The sequence below is a fragment of the Malania oleifera genome, chromosome 5, assembly GCF_029873635.1.
Source record: "Malania oleifera isolate guangnan ecotype guangnan chromosome 5, ASM2987363v1, whole genome shotgun sequence".
Taxonomy (NCBI): domain Eukaryota; kingdom Viridiplantae; phylum Streptophyta; class Magnoliopsida; order Santalales; family Ximeniaceae; genus Malania; species Malania oleifera.
Genome location: NC_080421.1, coordinates 100,824,343 through 100,842,766, shown reverse-complemented (window position 1 = coordinate 100,842,766; position 18,424 = coordinate 100,824,343). Strand labels below are relative to the sequence as shown.

The 18,424-nt window shown below is 36.3% G+C and overlaps 2 protein-coding genes across 3 annotated transcripts in view; one reads left to right on the top strand and one right to left on the bottom strand.

Annotated features, from left to right (window-relative positions):
• LOC131155035 (uncharacterized) overlaps positions 1-4,557 on the top strand; it is a 389,116-nt gene extending 384,559 nt beyond the window's left edge. For both annotated transcript variants that reach the window (XM_058107930.1, XM_058107929.1), the window contains exons 4-6: positions 3,618-3,695; positions 3,991-4,095; positions 4,193-4,557. In XM_058107930.1, the coding sequence (XP_057963913.1) occupies positions 3,618-3,695; positions 3,991-4,095; positions 4,193-4,309 (300 nt within the window). In that variant the 3' untranslated portion in view covers positions 4,310-4,557. The remainder of the gene's footprint in view (positions 1-3,617; positions 3,696-3,990; positions 4,096-4,192) is intronic.
• A 6,547-nt stretch (positions 4,558-11,104) lies between these two features.
• Positions 11,105-15,562, bottom strand: LOC131155036 (UDP-glucuronic acid decarboxylase 2-like). Its single transcript, XM_058107931.1, has 7 exons — positions 14,719-15,562; positions 14,456-14,603; positions 13,939-14,018; positions 13,696-13,779; positions 13,467-13,541; positions 12,324-12,416; positions 11,105-11,721 (listed from the first exon to the last, which is right to left on the bottom strand). Exons 1-7 carry the CDS (start codon positions 15,337-15,339, stop codon positions 11,494-11,496), a joined length of 1,329 nt encoding a protein of 442 aa, XP_057963914.1. The 5' UTR covers positions 15,340-15,562; the 3' UTR covers positions 11,105-11,493.
• Positions 15,563-18,424: the final 2,862 nt, after the last annotated feature.

The window sequence follows — 18,424 nt, the reverse complement described above, 5'->3', positions numbered from 1 at the left end:
TGATTTACTTTGGTCAGGTTCCAAGGAGGGTAAGAGGGACTACCTAGTTAGTTGGGATGTGATTGGCAGACCTAAATCCGAGGGGAGTTTGGGCATCGGGAATGTTGTATCCAAAAACAATACCTTATAGGCAAAATTGGAGGTTCCCTCTAGAAGTTGACTTCCTATGGCACAAGGTGACTAAGATCAAGTATGGGGATTAAGTGGAATGGGTGGGAGACGAGGGTCTGTGGCATTACCTCTCATGTATGCTCATGGAAATTCATGCCCTAGATAGCTTGTCTTTACTTTCCTCTTATTTGATCTGAAGTGTGTAATGGCAAAAAAGTACGCTTTGAGGAGGACATGTGGGTGGAGGAGTCTTTGTTGTAGTTGAAATTTCCTCGTTTATTCAAGCTTTCTTTGCTTCATAACTCTCTCATCAGTTCCTTTATTTCTTCTAAGGAGGTTCTTCTTCTTGGGATTTCCTTCCTTTAGGAACCTCAATGAAAAGAGAGGTCGAAGAGCTCACTAGCCTTCATTCTTTATTGAATCCTCGTGTTCCTACCTTTGATGAAGACAAAAGAGTGTAGGAGGGTGATCCTTCGAGTACATTCACTTCTAAACCTTTTCTCTCACCTTAAACCCTCCCTCCCCCAGCCTTTCTCCTTGGAACCACATTCTTTGGAGGGTAAGGTCCCTGGGCAGATTCAAGCTTTTGGTTGGACCCTGGTCTTGGAAAGGATTAACACACACTATTTGCTTCATAGGAGAAGGCCCCATAAATCTCTCGGTCCTAACATGTGCCTCATGTGTTATGCAAGCAACAAAACAAATGCCTATCTTTTTTGTGCTTGCATGGTAGCATTGGAGCTCTGGAATTCCCCTCGCCCCCTTTTTCCCCCCTCTTTGTGGAGGAACAGTGGGTGGCCCTGAGAAAGGTGGGAGATTGTTACTGCCAACTTCTGGGGTTTTGGAAAGAATAGAAATGGAAGAGCTGTTTGGTTTGTGACTGCCTTCGCCATCCTTTGGACCCTGTGGGTAAGAGAGGAATGCTAGGATTTTTAAAGGTTACTCAACCTGTCCATGGTTACGTTGGGATAGAGCAGCTTTCCTCGCATCCCTTTGGGTGCACTCTCTTGGGATTTTCAGGGGATTACTGCTGTCCAACCTCATGAAAGATTGGAGGGCAGCACCGTTGTATTAAAACTTGTAATGTTTTTCTTGGTTCCTTTAGTAGCTTATAGTTTTTTGGTATGTTTGTTATCGAGGGAGGACTCCTTGTCCTCTATTTTGTACTTTGTTTATTGGTTTATCCCAAAAAAAAAAAACAGAAAAAAAGAAACATGGTCATAGGAACAGTCACAGAAACAACCTCTCCAAATGTCGAGGTAAGGTTGCATATCAGAGTCTCCCCAAACCACCCTCAATATGACTTGGGAGCCTGGTGCATTGCTGCGTTTTTTTCCCCTTTAAAGAAGGAAAAAAATTTGGAGAGGATTTTTGGGAGTTGAGTATTCCTCCTGCTGTTCCCCTTCCCCCACCCCCCACGAAAGGGGGAAAAAAACACCACACCTCTCAAGTAGTAGTACTTGGTAAAGAATTAGAGGTTACAGGGGACCCCCTGTTTTTGAGAAGGCACAAGATTGGGACCTGGAGCTTTTCTTTAATCTATGTGATTGCAAGCATGGGAGAATGTTCTTCTGCTGATATTATTACTAGCGTTTGAGACTGGGTTGCTCATGGCATTATTATGCCCAGATTCATCAAAGATGGGTTATTTGTCAGCGCAGATTTAGCTTACAATGCGGTTGGAAATCCTTGGACAAATGAACATTTTACAGAGAGCCGACAAGGAATTCCATTAATAACTGGCTGTTTTGATCCTTACGAATAACTCAAATGAATTTGTTTGTATGCGAAATCAGTTACATGGCAGTGCAAGGGTGGAGTGAGTTGGAAAAAAAAAAAAAGAAAGGCGAGAAAGAATGGCTATTGAAATCTTTTTAAAGAATGATTAATGAAGGGATTAAGAGGAAGATAGGTGCTCATTTCCAAGGAAGGCCATGTGGAAGGCTAAAGCTCCGACAAAGGTAGCATCCTTTGTTTGGGAAGCTTTGTGGAACAAGGTCCTCATGATTGAAGACTTGCAAGGCAGCATTGTGCTGGTAAATGGATGATATCTGTGCACTCCTGGGAGTGCATCATATCCTGGTTGGATGTGGCCGGAATATAAATCTGTGTGATCTATGCTGGGGATCGATTGGGTCACAGCTGGTTCTGTTACAGGGGAGTCGGGCTTGGAAGAGTTGGGACTGAATGGGACAGAAAAAGATTGTGTAGCTGATCCCTCGTAGCTTTTTTTTTTTTTGGATTTTATGGAGGGAATATGGTTTTGATGGTGCAGAGAGTTCCATAAACACACTGAATAATACTTGGCTGAAAACATTATTTATTTATTTTTTTGGTTTTGCAGCAGGATTTTTCTAATTGTCAGGCTGCCTTGATTTCATTGGTGCAATCTACCTGTAAATTCCTCTCTCGTTTTCAGTTGCACTCACTTAGTGGTCTTAATGTATTTCTTCTGTGCCTATAAAAAAAAAAAAAAGAAATTTTTTTTTTCATCATTCTGTTCCATTTATTGCTATGTTTTCTAACTGAGCAGTCATATTTTTTGGCTGCCTCGACTCATGGCACTTTCTAGGGCCAATATATATTGGGATAAGAGAATTCATAGTGATATCATAAATTATATAACAATTCATGGCGATACCATAAATTTATATATTTATATGCTCAAAATAATAGTAAAAAATCATTACTACCAAAAGAATGGGTGATAATTGACAATTGGATTTTTTATTTGATCCAAAACTCTTTTCGTGAAGATTCTCTAACAACTTGGAATGTCGTGTTAAGTTAATTATGGATATAGCTGATAAAATAAACAATTGGATGTTGTGGCAAGTTGAAATTTATTTAGTTTGGTCGGTCAGTGCTGGTAATGTATTTGCTAATTTTTATATTATATTATAGTATATATTCCACTGATTGACTATGTGCTTCTAATTATGTGTTTTTCCGTTTTCTATTAATAATTAATTTTGATACATCACAACTTACCAAAGAGTCGAGACAATGCTTTATGGTCAAGCTTTTACCCTAGAACTGCTGATGAGTTCAAAGTCAGATAAAGACCAACCGGCCAGACTGGCAGACAACTTGAACTAGCTTGTTTGTTACCTACCCGAAGCTGTTTATCACACTGTTAATGAATTTCTTTATGAATTATAATGAATTTAAGAATTACAAAAAGTTTGTGCACTGTTGATTCTTGAAGCTGTAATTTGATAAAAAAAACTTGACTTTACTTGAACTCGTGGTGCAAGTTTGTTGGGAATAAAAGGAGGTGGGCTCTGCAGTGTTGAAGTGGTACTCTTTATGCTATCAGTTTCAATAGCATGGGGTTGTTTCTTAGATATTCTTGGCATTTTCTTGGGGAACATGTGCAGCAGTTTTCTGTTCAAAGCAGTGCCATACTTCAATTGCCTTTTGTATTGGCTTTTTGTTCCTGGACATAGTGTGTACTGTATTATATCCAAATAAAGTTTGCAGTGCTTACCCAAACTCTGCAACAGGCTGCCAAGAATGAGGAGGAGGAATTCAACACCGGGCCACTGTCGGTTCTGATGATGAGTGTCAAAAATAATACACAGGTAATAATTATTACAGCTGATGTAGAGGGTCAAGGAAATTAGAAATGCCATATGGATAAAATTGTTGATCGTGGCAGCCTCAGAAGTGGATGTTTAATACTACCTACTGGTTGTGGGCTCTGGAAAGTAGTATTGTGACTTGAATTTTGTTTATTTCTCCCCTTGGTTCTCTTTTTCAAGCGCCTTGGAAGGGATTGTGAAACAGTTACTTGCCCATGTTCACTCGTCTGCAATGAGAGTTATAATTTTTGCCATGTTTGGTGACATTTTTGTGCCTGTTTTGTGTTCTGCTCAGGTGCTCATTAACTGCCGAAATAACAGGAAGCTTCTTGGACGCGTGAGAGCTTTTGATCGTCATTGCAACATGGTTCTTGAAAATGTCAGGGAGATGTGGACAGAGGTTGGTTTATTAACCATCAAATCTTTTTCTTCTTTTTAAGATGAAGCTATGCTGCCTTTAGTAAATACTAACAAGGTTCGCATCCTTTCCTCTTCAGGTCCCAAAGACAGGTAAAGGCAAGAAGAAGGCCCATCCCGTTAACAAAGATAGGTTTATCAGTAAAATGTTCCTTCGAGGGGATTCGGTTATTCTTGTCCTTAGGAATCCCAAGTGAGATGTTTAGGTTCCTTGGTTGGACAAGCTGATTAGATACTCCAAAGTCCTGTTTTAATCCCCCCTTTTGTACTTCCGAACTAACTAAATGGCTGTTAGAAGATGTGGCTGTCATTACAATTCATCTCATCGTAGCTGCTGCAAATCATGTATTTGTTTGATGTGCTTGTGAGTTGCTCTATATGACTACAACCTTAGGTTTGCATTGTGCCAAATCAAATGAAATTTAAATGTCTTAAATATAACTAATATGCATGTCTGCCCCATTTTAATTTTTTGGGTTGATAAAGCTTGCGCTTGTTGCTTCTTAATACCCGTTCTTGCATTAGTTGCCTTTGCTTAAATCAACGTGATATTGGAGTTGGATTCTTCAGATGGGACACAAGGTCTGTTTGTTGCAGCCAAATTGATGAACGTGTAGAACTATGGACAATCTTTGTGGCTAATTTTCTATGTCATTTCATTTAGAAAATATTGTAAGAGTTCTTCTGACCTACTGTGTAGAAAGAGGACTGGGTTATTACTTTCTGAGTTGGTTGGGAAGTAGAGAAAAAGAAGTAACCTATTCTAAAGTTTGATTTACATAAAATACAGAACAAAATGACCTTAGAAAATGAATCCGGAAAATGAGTGAAATTAAATTTTATCTTTTGGAAAGTCCTCTTGGTTTTTGGTCTCAACAAGTGGAGCTTTAATTCAGAAGTTAGGTTTATGAAAGTTTTGAATGATATATGAATCTCAATTATGAGTTTTGGTTTTGAATTTATGTGAATTTGAAATGAAACTTATTTTAAAATAATTTAAGTTCTATGATTCGTTTATTGCCCTATTAGACCAAATAAAAAGGAGGAAGACTATTATTTTATAATTTTTTGCCGAAAATTTCTTTTCCCCTCCGACTGCTCAAGGGCCCGCAGTTGGCCTTCTTTAATTCGTTGAAGTGTTGAGGTTGACTTGTGGTGTAGAGGCGGTTGTAATACAGTGAAATGCCACATGCATGTGTTGCTCAGGACAGGAATGATTGCTTGGTGGGAGGGGTAGGGAAGGGTGTCCCATTTATTAGGGAAAGGGTTGCCCCTTGGACAGAGATGCATGTTGCCCTTTATTAAGTTCTTCTGAACTCACTCTGCTAAAGCCCCAAAGACTTCCTCAGTTCCCCGTGGCTCTCTCTCTCTCTCTCTCTCTCTTCAATTGCACCATGTTTGAAAAGTAGGGCCAAAAGTTTATTTTTAAATCCATATGTTGGATTTCTAATTTTAAGAAATTATTTAGGATCGTCTGGTGTTGTAATTTAAAAAAAATTATAAAAATTAAATTAGAAATAAAAATTTAAAATTAAAAGTGTGAAATGAGTAATCTCTTCAGTTAATATTTATAAAATTAAAATTTTAATTAAAAATACTCATTTTTGTAGAGACAAAAAAAGAAAAGAGAAAATAATGACACTGCACAAACCTAGGTTTATGCTTTTTGGAGTTCAAGTTTGATTAGTAAAATTATATTGTAATTAGATTTATTATTACTTTTTAACATTTATGTATATTTTTATTTTAATTATATTTAAATTTATATTATCATTTAATTTTAATTTCAAAGTCTATCAAATGAACGATTTAATTCAAAAGAACTATTTCTGAATATCAAAATTTCTAGTCACGAGTTGTCAAAATAACTAAAAATCATAAAATGTGATTTTTTTTTTTTATGCAAATAGATGAAAACCGACAACAGAAATAGGAAAACTGAAAACATAAATAAACACATCTTTATAATCTATCTTTTTCACTATGCAGAAAAAGAAAACAAAAAAGAACAACAATACCAAATAAACCCTAGAAATAGAAAAAAAAAAAAAAAAAACAGAAAATAACAACGATACCAAATATACCCTAGAAACAGAAAAAGAAGATATAAAACAACAATGATATCAAACAGACCCTTAGGTTCATATTTTTTGGAGATCAAGTTTGATTAGACTAGAATATTTTTATTCTTTCTGATAATGTTTGAAAATATGAATTCTAATATTTTTTTTAAAAATTAAATGTATATAGATTTAAAGTAAACTCAATGAAATTTTATCAAATTTTAATGTAATAGAGCAAAATTTGTGTCTCCAAATTTAGGGTTACTTTTTTGAAAAAAAAATAAAAAATAAACAAAGAAGTTGGGATCATGGCCAGGTGATTGCTTGCTTGCTTACTTTTTTTTTTTTTCTTTTTTTTTTTTTAACTTGTATTTTGTACTTTGCTCTTGATGGTGCCATTTCTCCTTGTATTTTCAACAAAAAAATTTAAATAAATGAAAAGGTATGAGAACACATTCATGAATAAAATAATAATTTGAAAAATTAGATCAGTAACCAATTCTATGAATATATTGAATTCCTCTAATGGATGAGGGTTGCGTTAGGTAACTGACAGCCAGCGTAAAATTTGTTCGATCACTATGATATGAATCTTTACTGAATATTTGTTGGGGCGTCCCCTACGAGTGACACATTGCACTTGAACCACTTGGGTGTAGCGAAAAGTGGGAGAGGGTGGGCTAGGTCGTTGCCTTGAAGCGACGTGCTGTGTCGGTGCCTAGGTACGGTGTCAAATACGTGAGGGTTCCTGCATAATTCTGGACGTGGGCAGGTAAAGACGTTAGTTTAGGAAACTAGGATTAGATTAGCAACTTGGAATATAGGGACACTTATGAGTAAAAACATGAAAATTGTGGATACAATGATTAGAAGAAGAATTAATATAATTTTCCTTCAAGAAATTAAGTGGTGGGGGAGAAAGTTGGAGAAATTGATAAATTAGGATTTAAACTTTGGTACACTGGAAAAGAAAAACATAAGAATGAAGTAGGTATAATTATAGACAAAAACTTAAAAGATAGCGCTGTGGATGTAACTAGAGTAAGAGATAAAATTATAAAAATCAAGATGGTATTAGGACAAGAGATAATAAATATCATTAGTGCTTATGCTCCTCAAGTTAACTTAGTAGAAAGTTTTAAGAGACAATTTTGGGAAGATATGGATAGTATTATACAAGGCATACCAGGGACTGAGAAAATATTTATAGGAGGAGATCTGAATGGTCACGTTGGAAGAGATAATAAAAATTATGAGATGATACATAGAGGATATGGATATGGAGACAAAAATGAGTCAGGGGAGATGATCTTAGACTTTGGTATGTCATATGATTTTAGTATAATGAATACTTGCTTTAAAAAGAGAGAAAAACACTTAATAACCTTCAAAAGTGGACAAAATAGAAGTCAAATAGATTTTTTTTTTTAACTAGGAGGGTAGATCGTTTATCATGTAAGGATTATAAAGTTATTTCAGGTGAAAGTCTAACCACACAATATAGAGTCTTAGTTTTAGATATATGTATTAAAAAATGGAAGAAAAAAGATAAAATAAACCAATGTAGGAGAACTAGATGATGGAACCTAAAAGGAGAAAATATAATAAAATTTAAAGATAAAATGATCAAAGATGGGGATTGGACCATAGAGGATGAGATAGATACAAATATTCTTTAGAATAGATTAGCTAGCTCTATTAAAAAGATAGCAAAAGAGATTTTAACTGAATCAAGGAGAAGATTCTCGAATAGCAGAGAGAGTTGGTGGTGGGATAAAGATGTACAAAAAAAATCATAAAGATAAAAAGAATTTAGTATAAAATATGGCAAAAATGTAGAAACAGAGATAACTTTGAAAAATATAAGGATGCAAGAAAAGATGCAAAAAAGGCCGTTAGTGAAACTAAATATAGATCTTTTAATAATTTGTATGATAGATTAGGTATAAAAAAAGGGGAAAGAGATATATTTAAACTTGTTAAAGCTAGAGAAAGGAAGAGCAACGACTTAAGAAATGTAAAATGTATAAAAAGAAATGATGATATTGTCTTGGTTAAGGATGAAGATATTAAAGAAAGATGGCGAAGTTACTTTAGTAAGTTGTTTAATGAAAATCAAATAGAAGACTTAAACTCAGAATTGTCTAATGAGGAAAAGACTAAAAATATAAGATTTATTCGCAAAATTAGAGTTAACGAAGTTAAGTTTGCCCTAAAAAGATGAAAAATGGGAAAGTTATGGGACCAGATAACATCCCAATTGAAGTTTGGAAATGCTTGGGTAATGAATTATATGGTTAACTAATTTATTTAATATAATTGTAAAAACTAAGAAAATGTCAGATAAATGGAGGAAAAACACTTTAATACTTATATACAAAAATAAAGGAGATATTCAAAATTGTAATAACTATCGTGAAATTAAACTTATGAGTCATACGATGAAACTATGGGAAAGGGTAGTTGAACGAAGATTAAGGTTAGAAACGAAGATCTCATAAAATCAATTTGGTTTTATGCTTGGGAGATCTACCACAGAAGTTATTTATCTTTTAAAAAAATTAATGGAAAAGTTTAGGGAAAAGAAGAGGGACTTGCATATGATATTTATTGACATTGAGAAAGCATATTATAGGATACCAAGGGAAGTTCTATGATGGGTTTTAGAAAAAAAGGGTGTATGTTATAGGTATACCAATGTCATTAAGGATATGTTCGATAAAGTAATGACTAGTGTAAGGACTATAGATGAAGAAACTAGAAAAATTTCCAATTACCATAGGTGTACATCAAGGATCTGCTTTGAGTCCCTATCTTGTTGCTTTAGTGATGGACCAATTGACTAGAAGTATTCAAAATGAGGTTCTATGGTGTATGTTGTTTGCAGATGATATTGTATTAATTGACAAAATTAGGGACGAAATAGAAGCTGAGTTAGAATTATAGAGAGAAGCTTTGGAATCTAGAGGCTTTAGGATAAGTAAAAATAAAACAGAATATATGAAATATAATTTTAGTAATGATAGGAAGAATATTGGAGACAAAGTTAAACTTGATGATGAAAAAATAAATAGCACTTTAGATTTTGATACCTTGGATTTATTATGCAAACTGAAGGAGAAATTGAAGATGATGTAATGCATAGAATTAACGCAGGTTGGGTAAAATGGAGAAGTGCTTCAAGTGTGATATGTGATCGTAGAATACCCTTAAAATTGAAAGGAAAGTTTTATAAGACAACTATAAAACTATGTTATATGGATCAGAATGTTGGGCGACGAAGAAACATAATATCCAAAAAGTAAAAGTTGTCAAGATGAAAATGCTTAGATGGATGAGTGGTATAACATTGAAATCTGACCACACTGATAATAATCTCATCTACTTACTGAGTGTCGTCTCACCCAAAATATTATTTTACATCACAAAAAATTCTAGAGAGCGTACTAGAAATCTGATGAAACAAGTGTAAGGGTGGGAATAGAAAGAGCAGATTAGAATGAAAATTAGTATAATATCATTTGGGTGATGTTTATATATTTTAGAATTTTTAAAAATATTAATTTTAATATTTGAGATACAATTGTAATGAAATTAATTAGTACTCAGCTAATAAATATATTTGAGGATTATTTACTTCCACTGTGAATTATTTGTAGAAAGTAACACCCTAGACCCTATCGGGTTTGGGGCGTTACACAGAAAGTCAAATATAATTTTTAAAAATTAAAGAGACATTTGGCAAGAGTGGAAAAATAGGGTAACGGGCTACTTTTAAGTTGGGTCATTAATGTATGAGGCATAAGTAAGATGCATTTGAATTGACTTGTCTATAATTATTATATAAAAAACATAAACCTGAATGGATACATTCTAATAAAGATCTTTCTAAATCTTTTTTGAATATTTATTATCGTTCTCTTTAAAAAGTAAAACATTTATTTGAAGTGTTTAATATTTTTCTCTTTACTATTTTATTAATCATAAATATAATTAAATTTTTTAAAAAAGGTAACACTTACAAACCGATAAATAAATGAGTTAAACTCTATTTGATTCAATTATAAATGAGTTACTTCATCTTAAACCAATGTAGTAACTATAAATCATCCTTTGATATTTTTGACATTTGGGAATAAGGAACAGTGTAGAAGACTGAAGGCCAGAGTGTGTTGGGAGTCCCAAAAGCTGAAAGAAGAACCTACTAATATAATAACGCCTTTTCTTCAAACATCAAAAGCCCCTTTTCTCTTGATCTTTGTTTTTGACCCACTAATGAACATGGTGGAAGCATTCAACTTCTCTGAAAATTGTCCCACCAAAACTCAAAATTTTCACTTTCATCAAATCAGTGTTTGTAGTTCAAATCAAATCCGTTGCTAAATTAATAATAATAATAATAAGCCTTAAATCTCACTATATAGGATCAACTAATAAATTCTTTTTCTTGAATTCAAATAAAATTTTTTTTTTTTTTTTCGTTTCAATTCATCTACTCCAGAGTATTTTTTCTCTACTAAATAAAAATTTCAATTATAAGTTTAAATTAAGGTTTTTACATTCTACACAAAGCCGATCACGCTTAATCTTAAGAAACGCTACTAATTCTTAAACAATAATTTGGAGAACAGTGCGTGCAAAGGCCAAATTTGGCAGGAGCAGATCTAATTTTCAGAATTCGATTTTCGGGATTTTGGGTTAGATTTAAGAGGCTGATCAGCTGGAAATACTTTCTGGGCATGCAAGTTATACTGTTAATTTATAGTACAACTATTTAAACGGATCATGCGAGTGGGCTAGTCCGTATGTTCAGCAATGCTCTGAAGTTATGGGTCCATGATTATCGGAGGCATTGACGATTTTTATTCCCACGAGGGGGGAAGAATTCCTACCAACATCGGCGAGTTTTGCTGCAATGGTGCATAAAAATTTGAAAGAACTCATTTCAATCTATTGCAACTTCCAACTTCGAATAAGGGGAAAAATTCCCCTGTATAAACAAGCTGATAATACCTAAAAACAGGAAACTGGAAAACAGAAGAAACTACTGCTGCTGTTACCGGGGGTATTAGCTGCTGCATCAAGAAATGGGGGAACTGCAAAGCTTGCTCTCTCTTTTAAAGAGGGTGATACTAAGAAAATAGCATAATGATAAAAAACAAACTGCAAAAAATAAAAACCTCAGGACTATTTCAGGACGCAGCAAGAAGGCTTCCTTGCTACACCCCCTGTTTCTTCAAATATGTGAGGGATGTGTTCTCGAGCCAATGATTTTCTCTTCCCTCTGCAACTACAGGGAGTACGAGGGTGAAGACAATCTAGGATGAGGATGTGCCTGCGGAACCACCATCTTCCTTGTGGTCACCAAAGACTCGTTGCCGGAAATCTGAAACCATAAGAGGGAGGCCCTTCCGAAGTGCAACCTTTGGCTCCCATCCGAGCAACTCTTTAGCCCTTGAGATATCAGGTTTCCTCTTGTGCGGGTCATCCTCTGTGTTGGGTCTGAACTCTATCTTTGCATTGGGGTCTATTGTTTCCTGGACCACCTGCAACAATATAAAAACACAGAGTGGAGTAGGATCTCTCAATTATCAGAAAAGATCAAATAGTTCTGCAGAGCAACAATATATTACAACTTATTGTCACATATAGAAAAAAGATTCGATATCTCTTGTTTATACAACTTCGCAGCAGCTTCAATTGGTTAAGCAGGGATGCCTTCATGACTTTAAACAAAAATAAAATAAAAAATTAAGCTCTTGTTTAGACAACCCCAAAGGCACCCACCAAGTAAAGCTGTTGTTAAAACTGCCCTTTGCTGACATCATATTTCTGTAGCACTTGGTTAAAACGAGCACTTGAACTCTGTTTGGATGCCTTCTTTAATATTTTCTTTGTGAAAACACACTTTTATAAGATGCCTAAATCAAGAATGTAGATTCAATGTCTAAAGGATCACCAAAACACAATTTTCCCAAAGCCTAGCCAATCACAGTGAACCTCTAAGTTCAATCTAGAAATCTGTTCAGCTATAGATGATCTACGTTGAATCCAACCCACATAAAAAAGTCAATGATGGGTTGTGGTGGTGGATGGATATTAAAAAAAGAAGGAAAAAACAATTGTCAAGAAGGAATATATGGCACACCTGAGCGAGTTCTAGCATGGTAAATTCACCCGGATTTCCAAGATTGAAAGGACCCACATGCTCTCCTTCCATTAGGCGCATCAATCCTTCCACCTGTAAGTAGTCAAACAGAAATGACAATACACCATTGTTGTTATAATTATTATTGTTAATTCCAAACTAGAATTAAGCATGTTTTAAAGTGCATTGACGATCAATTTTTATCAACTTGGCTTATGACCCCAATAGCCCAATTGCTAAATATTATATTCATAATTATGGTTGTCCATAAACATATTTCTTGAATAAGCCTAACCCAGAAACAGAAAGTCAACTACACTAACAATAGACAAATACTCAAAAAGGAAATTCAGGAGCCATCATCAGCTCCTTCTCCCCACATCCCAACATCACTCAAGGTATTAATGCTATGTTTGGTTTTAAGAAAGGGGGAAAGAAGGGAAAATTAAGAGAACTGCTTTAAAAGGATGCCTCCCCCCCTCAAGTATTTTGAAGTCAATTCCTAAAGATTCAAACAGAGGCCTAAGGAATTGGAATATGAAATATTAACCCCCACCCACTCCCCCCCACCCCCACCCCCACCCCCGGGGGCCAAAAAGAAAAAAACAGTAAAAATCACAGAGCAATCGCAACTGTTCTCATATATTTCTCTCGGGTTTTGATTTCCAGAATGCCACCAGAGATGCCAACAATCCCATTTGGTGAGCAATTGCTTTTCAAAACATAGATAAAGGCCTACAAAAGAAACACATGAGCAAGATTTTATTTTTCTTTAAACGTGACAACCCAAAATAGCAGGTCCCACCATAGGCCCATGTCCTGGCTCTAGTCACGTTCTGGCTCCTGCTACCCAGACAAACTTTTATCATGCTTGTAAGACCCCAAAATTGCCACACGCAAATATAATAGCCAATCTCAAGATCATTGCATAATATAGATTCCTACTTCATATCCTCTTAAAAATTGAGGCAAAAAGCAGAAGCTTTTTGGTATTAAACAGCTCAGAAAAGACACAGCAGCTATATTTTGCAGGTAGCTTCCATGATCCAAGGCTACCGAAACCCAATTCAAATTCAAACAGAGGGAAAAACTACAGTGCAGTGTGGAGTGAAAATGACTTTAAAACAATACCACTACACATACCAGATCAGAAACGTATTGGAAACTCCTGGTCTGCTTCCCATCCCCATACACCGTCAATGGCTCCTTCCTCAATGCCTACACCATGACATCACCACGCTCATCAAAACAAAAAACGAAATCGAAAACCCAAAAGGAAAACAACATTAAACAAAAGTAAAAAAAATGTCGTGGAATTTGATTTGGGTTTGTATTCCCAAAATAGCAGCAGAGAGATATGATGATAGATTACCTGAGCTACAAAATTGCTTACAACACGACCATCGTCAATGCACATACGAGGTCCGTAGGTGTTGAAAATCCTAGCAATCCTCACCTGCCAAAACAAAAACAAACACGAAAGAACACATATGAGAACAAAATTCATGATTTTAATTTTGACCTATTACTCAAATTCACAAGAACAATAATAATAATGATGATGATGATGATAACAATAACAGTAATAATAGGTTTAAAGATTAGGTGAACCAACCTCAACCCCAGCTCCTCTGTGATAGTCCATGGTCAATGTTTCCGCTGTCCGTTTGCCCTCGTCATAGCAACTTCGGACACCTGTCACGCGCACGACACGTGACCACAACCATTTGTCAGATTTCGGACACAGTAGTCGTAGTACCCAACGAACTCTGTCCCTACCCGCTTCCCTCCGTAACTCACGCCCTTACGTTACCGCCTTAATTACAAAAATGCTCTCCTGTTTTTGGTTTTTTTTTTTTTAAAAATAAAGTCCTATATAGAGCTATAATCTGCTACAGTTACACCCCACCGAAGAGCTAACGCGCACCGTTTGATGGATTGACCCGCAAATCACGGGATCCATCTTGAGCCCCGGAACCACGTCCGGATCTAGGTCGCGAGCTCCAAAATGGGTCCAGTACGGTAGGACCCGGCCTACTCGACGTAGGAAAAGCGCGTCGAATGCGGTGGCGCCGGCGGGCAACTAGTCGGATTCCGGCCAAAAAGACACAGGAGAGATAAACAATACGTACCAATGGGATTGACGTTTCCCCAGTAAGTCTCCACCTGGGGGTGTTGCAGAGGATCACCGTACACCTCGCTGGTGCTGGTTAGCAAAAACCGCGCACCGACCCGCTTCGCCAGCCCCAGCATGTTCAGGGTCCCCACCACATTGGTCTTGTGAACCCTAGAATCAGAATTAAGGAAAGACGAGAGCGAAAAACAGAATTCCAATTCGAAAAAACTTGCGAACTGTTTTCAAAAAACAGATTTAGCAATCGGAGATAAAGGATATGATAGTCTTGACGGGGTTGAACTTGTAGTGGACGGGAGATGCCGGACAGGCAAGGTGGTAGATCTGATCGACCTCGAGGAGGAGGGGCTCGACGACGTCGTGCCGGATGAGCTCGAATCTAGGGTTCCCGAAGTGGTGCATCACGTTCTCCTTCCTCCCGGTGAAGAAATTGTCGACGACGATGACGCTGTCTCCCCGAGCGATGAGACGGTCGACCAGGTGGCTCCCCACGAACCCCGCCCCGCCCGTCACCACGATCCGTAGCCCCTTCCGCTTCAGCCCCAGCGGCACCTTCCCGCCAGGATTCACCATCCCGTACGCCACACGGTGCTCGTATGCCGGCCTCCGGTGCCGGTGGCCCAGCGCCGTCGCCGTTTCGGTCGGGAAGTACGGGTCGGAGATCGGATTGTACCCGTGGCCGTAGGGGCCGCGGGAGGACGGGAGGAGGGTGAACGCCAGTGTCGCGATGGCAATGCCCACTAGGACGAACACGAGGCGCTGCTCTCGGAGCAGGTACCGAATCGGGTGAGTCACGGAGAACCACGGCTTCAGGGGTTTCGGGGAGTACGCATCGGCCGCCGGTTGCGATTCGTGGCCTCTGTAGATCAGCTCCGACCCCATTTTCTCGATTCCCACCGACGCCCCTGTTTTTCGATTTTCTTCGAAATTACAGGTCTTCTTGATCGGAGAAGGTCAGATCGAGATACAAGCATGCGTTCTCAAACGCAAGTTGAATTGGGCGATTTAGAGACGCCGGCTTATCGGAATTCCCGCCGGGAAGATGCTCTCCGGCGTGTTTGGAGGGGTGGGTGTTCTTCTCCCTCTGGCTTGGCACTTCAAACGCCGGGTGTTGCCGTTATATAGTCCCAGGAGATCTGTGTGGTATTACGGTTGTCGCCCTCATCTTTTTTTTTTTTTTTAAATTTAAAATTTAAATTTAAATATTTTTCTTAGATTTTTATTTTATTTTTGGGTTGGTGACTTTTGATGGTGAGTACGTTAGGGCTTGGCCACTGGTGGAGGTGGATCTATCACATCCGCATTCCATATATGCTCTACGCAATTTAGCATTTAATTTGTTCATGTTTATAACCTTCTTTAACAAGAAGGGTTTTTCTATACAAAAATATTATACGACCACTCCTAAAAAATATGGCAACAAGGTTTGTTAGATCGATTTTACCAAAATACTTTTCAAAAAAATAGAAGATATATATATATATATATATATATATATATATATATTTGAATTATTTAAGTATTAGAATGAGAATAGGAGAGAAATAATTCAAAAAAAAAAAAATATTTGTATGCATTTATACCTAAAATATAAGAGTATGACTGGCACAATATGATTCTCTTTAACAAATTTAAAAAGATATATTGGTGATTTTAATCCATTCACAACAGAGGTAGTATGATTAGTGTATTCGACAAATTATATCGAAATATGTATTCAAAGGTGAAGGGTTTTCACTCAAGAAAAGAAAAAAAAATAAAAATTGAGGGACTTTTTTCATTATTTTTCAAGTACTTTGCCTCTAGGAATTATGGCGGGGAAGGGAAGTGGTGTTTGTAGTTATTTAACTTATAATTATAATATATACTTTTCGGCATAGCAATGTATTGATTATATAATTTTCCACAAAATTGACCAAACTTTCATGTACTCGAAATTTAAAACTATTAACTTACGTAAAGAATATTAATTGAACCATTTGCTATAAAATGCGAGATTGAGTCTCAACCCTTGTTAAGAAAGGCAAAAATATGGAGAAAGCTACTTCTTATTATGTAGCTTTGTACTATTATACTATGACATTAAGTCCTAGTGTTCCTTAAAAAAGGCAACAATGTGGACAGAGTTACTTCTTGTTATATAGCTTTGTGTTGTAAATGTATGTGTGTGTGTGTGTGTTATAGAGAGAGAGAGAGAGAGAGAGAGAGAGAGCGAAGAATGTATTGTTACCCTGAATAGAAATGTGTTGTAATAGGAATACACTCATATCTTGAGTATAAATATGTTATATGAAAAAAAAGGCACTGGAGGAGGAGTAGGTGTCTAGTTATGCTATGCACACATTTTCTTTTGAAATAATTTGAAATAAAAAATTAATATTTTGTATGTGAATACTTTGTTGATTATACAATCTTAATAGTTCTTTGCTCCATTTCATGGCCAATAACTTTCCCCGTATTCTTATACCTAAAGGTCTTGCCTTGATCTAGCATTGAAATACTTTGCATCCCTTTGCTAGTAGGATGCTACCTTGATTTGTTGTAACAACTTGTCTAATTTACTATATATATATTTCACATAATAGCATGTCAATAATCATGATAACCATAAACATAATCCACCCACCCAGACCCGTGGGTACTGGGGAATAAACCTGTCATATATCACTGACACCTTAGCAACGGAAAACATACATCATATACATAACAAACCAACCGTCCAAATACAATACCAGAGTTTTACAAACCCAACATATAAATATACATACATCCCAAAATGATCTTAAAGTTCCCTAGGATCACTACCCAAAAACCCATTTGACCCTAACATAGTAACTTACCCTTCTGGCAGGGTAGTCGGGCGCTGCGAAGCTCTATTCGCTTCTCTACCTAGATTCCCTGAAATAATTTAGAGTTGGGGTGAGACACCTCTCAGTAAAAGAAATAAACTAATATTAGTGTGTGACAACATGAGTATTTTCATGTGTTATAAGCATATACTGTATATAAATCATATTTGTGAAAATTGTCTGATAATTTACTAAGTAAACATATTTAAAAGTAATATACATGTCATGCTATATCTTTGTACGTGTAAATCATCTTATAAAATTGTATAATATGTGAAATAAATTCCAAGATGGATAGCTAACTGGTGTTATGTATTACCCCCACATGACTAAGTTGTGCAGCCCGAATGCGGGACTTAACAATAGTTGGCCGACCATGCTAGATCAAAAACTCTGATCTATAAGTACGATGGGCTTGCCCTACTTGGTCCATACTGCCGGGTGAACATCTCCAAACTACACTGAAGCCACATCAACTGCCACCTTACCACACTCTGATCGTGTGGTTGCACTATCATAATTTGAATATATATAGTTACGGTACCGTGCTCCTGAAAACTAAACTAAACTAAGCTATCTGGGTTCTGATATCATAAACTATGTTCATATGTTGACTATAACTGTTTCATCATAATATCTGATATAATAATAATTTCATGATAATAACATATTATACATCACGACCCTTGCGCTGGCATATCATATCATATAAATTATGACCCTTGTGCCATTTCATATAAATTACAGTCCTTGTGTCGTATCATATAAATTACGGCCCTTGTGCTGTTGCATTATAATATACTTTAAACATATTTCTGTACCGTTTTTAACAATTTCCTAAAACAGTGATAGCATGCTTATTCTGAAAACATAGCATTTCGCCATGACATAAATCATAAAATTCTATACCCATGCCATACAAAAGTAAATCATGTTCTACTCATAAAATATGCATTGAAATCATTTTCCCTGATTAAATGTATTAAAACAATCTCCTATTAACAGCAGTAAATTTCTCAAACATAATTCTATACTATACATAATTACCTGAAATTAAATGCTGTAAAATAATAAATATAAATTACCTAGCATTACCATCCGCTCCTCAGCCGCGAACA

Bases quoted from the DNA above. Each gene is read 5' to 3' on its own strand.
- LOC131155036 (XM_058107931.1), bottom strand. From the start codon at position 15,339: ATGGGGTCGGAGCTGATCTACAGAGGCCACGAATCGCAACCGGCGGCC. The intron at 14,019-14,455 runs GTACGTATTGTT...TGCGCGTGACAG, and splicing joins GGGAAACGTCAATCCCATTG to GTGTCCGAAGTTGCTATGAC. The intron at 12,417-13,466 runs GTATGTGTAGTG...GACTACTTACAG, and splicing joins TCCAATACGTTTCTGATCTG to GTGGAAGGATTGATGCGCCT.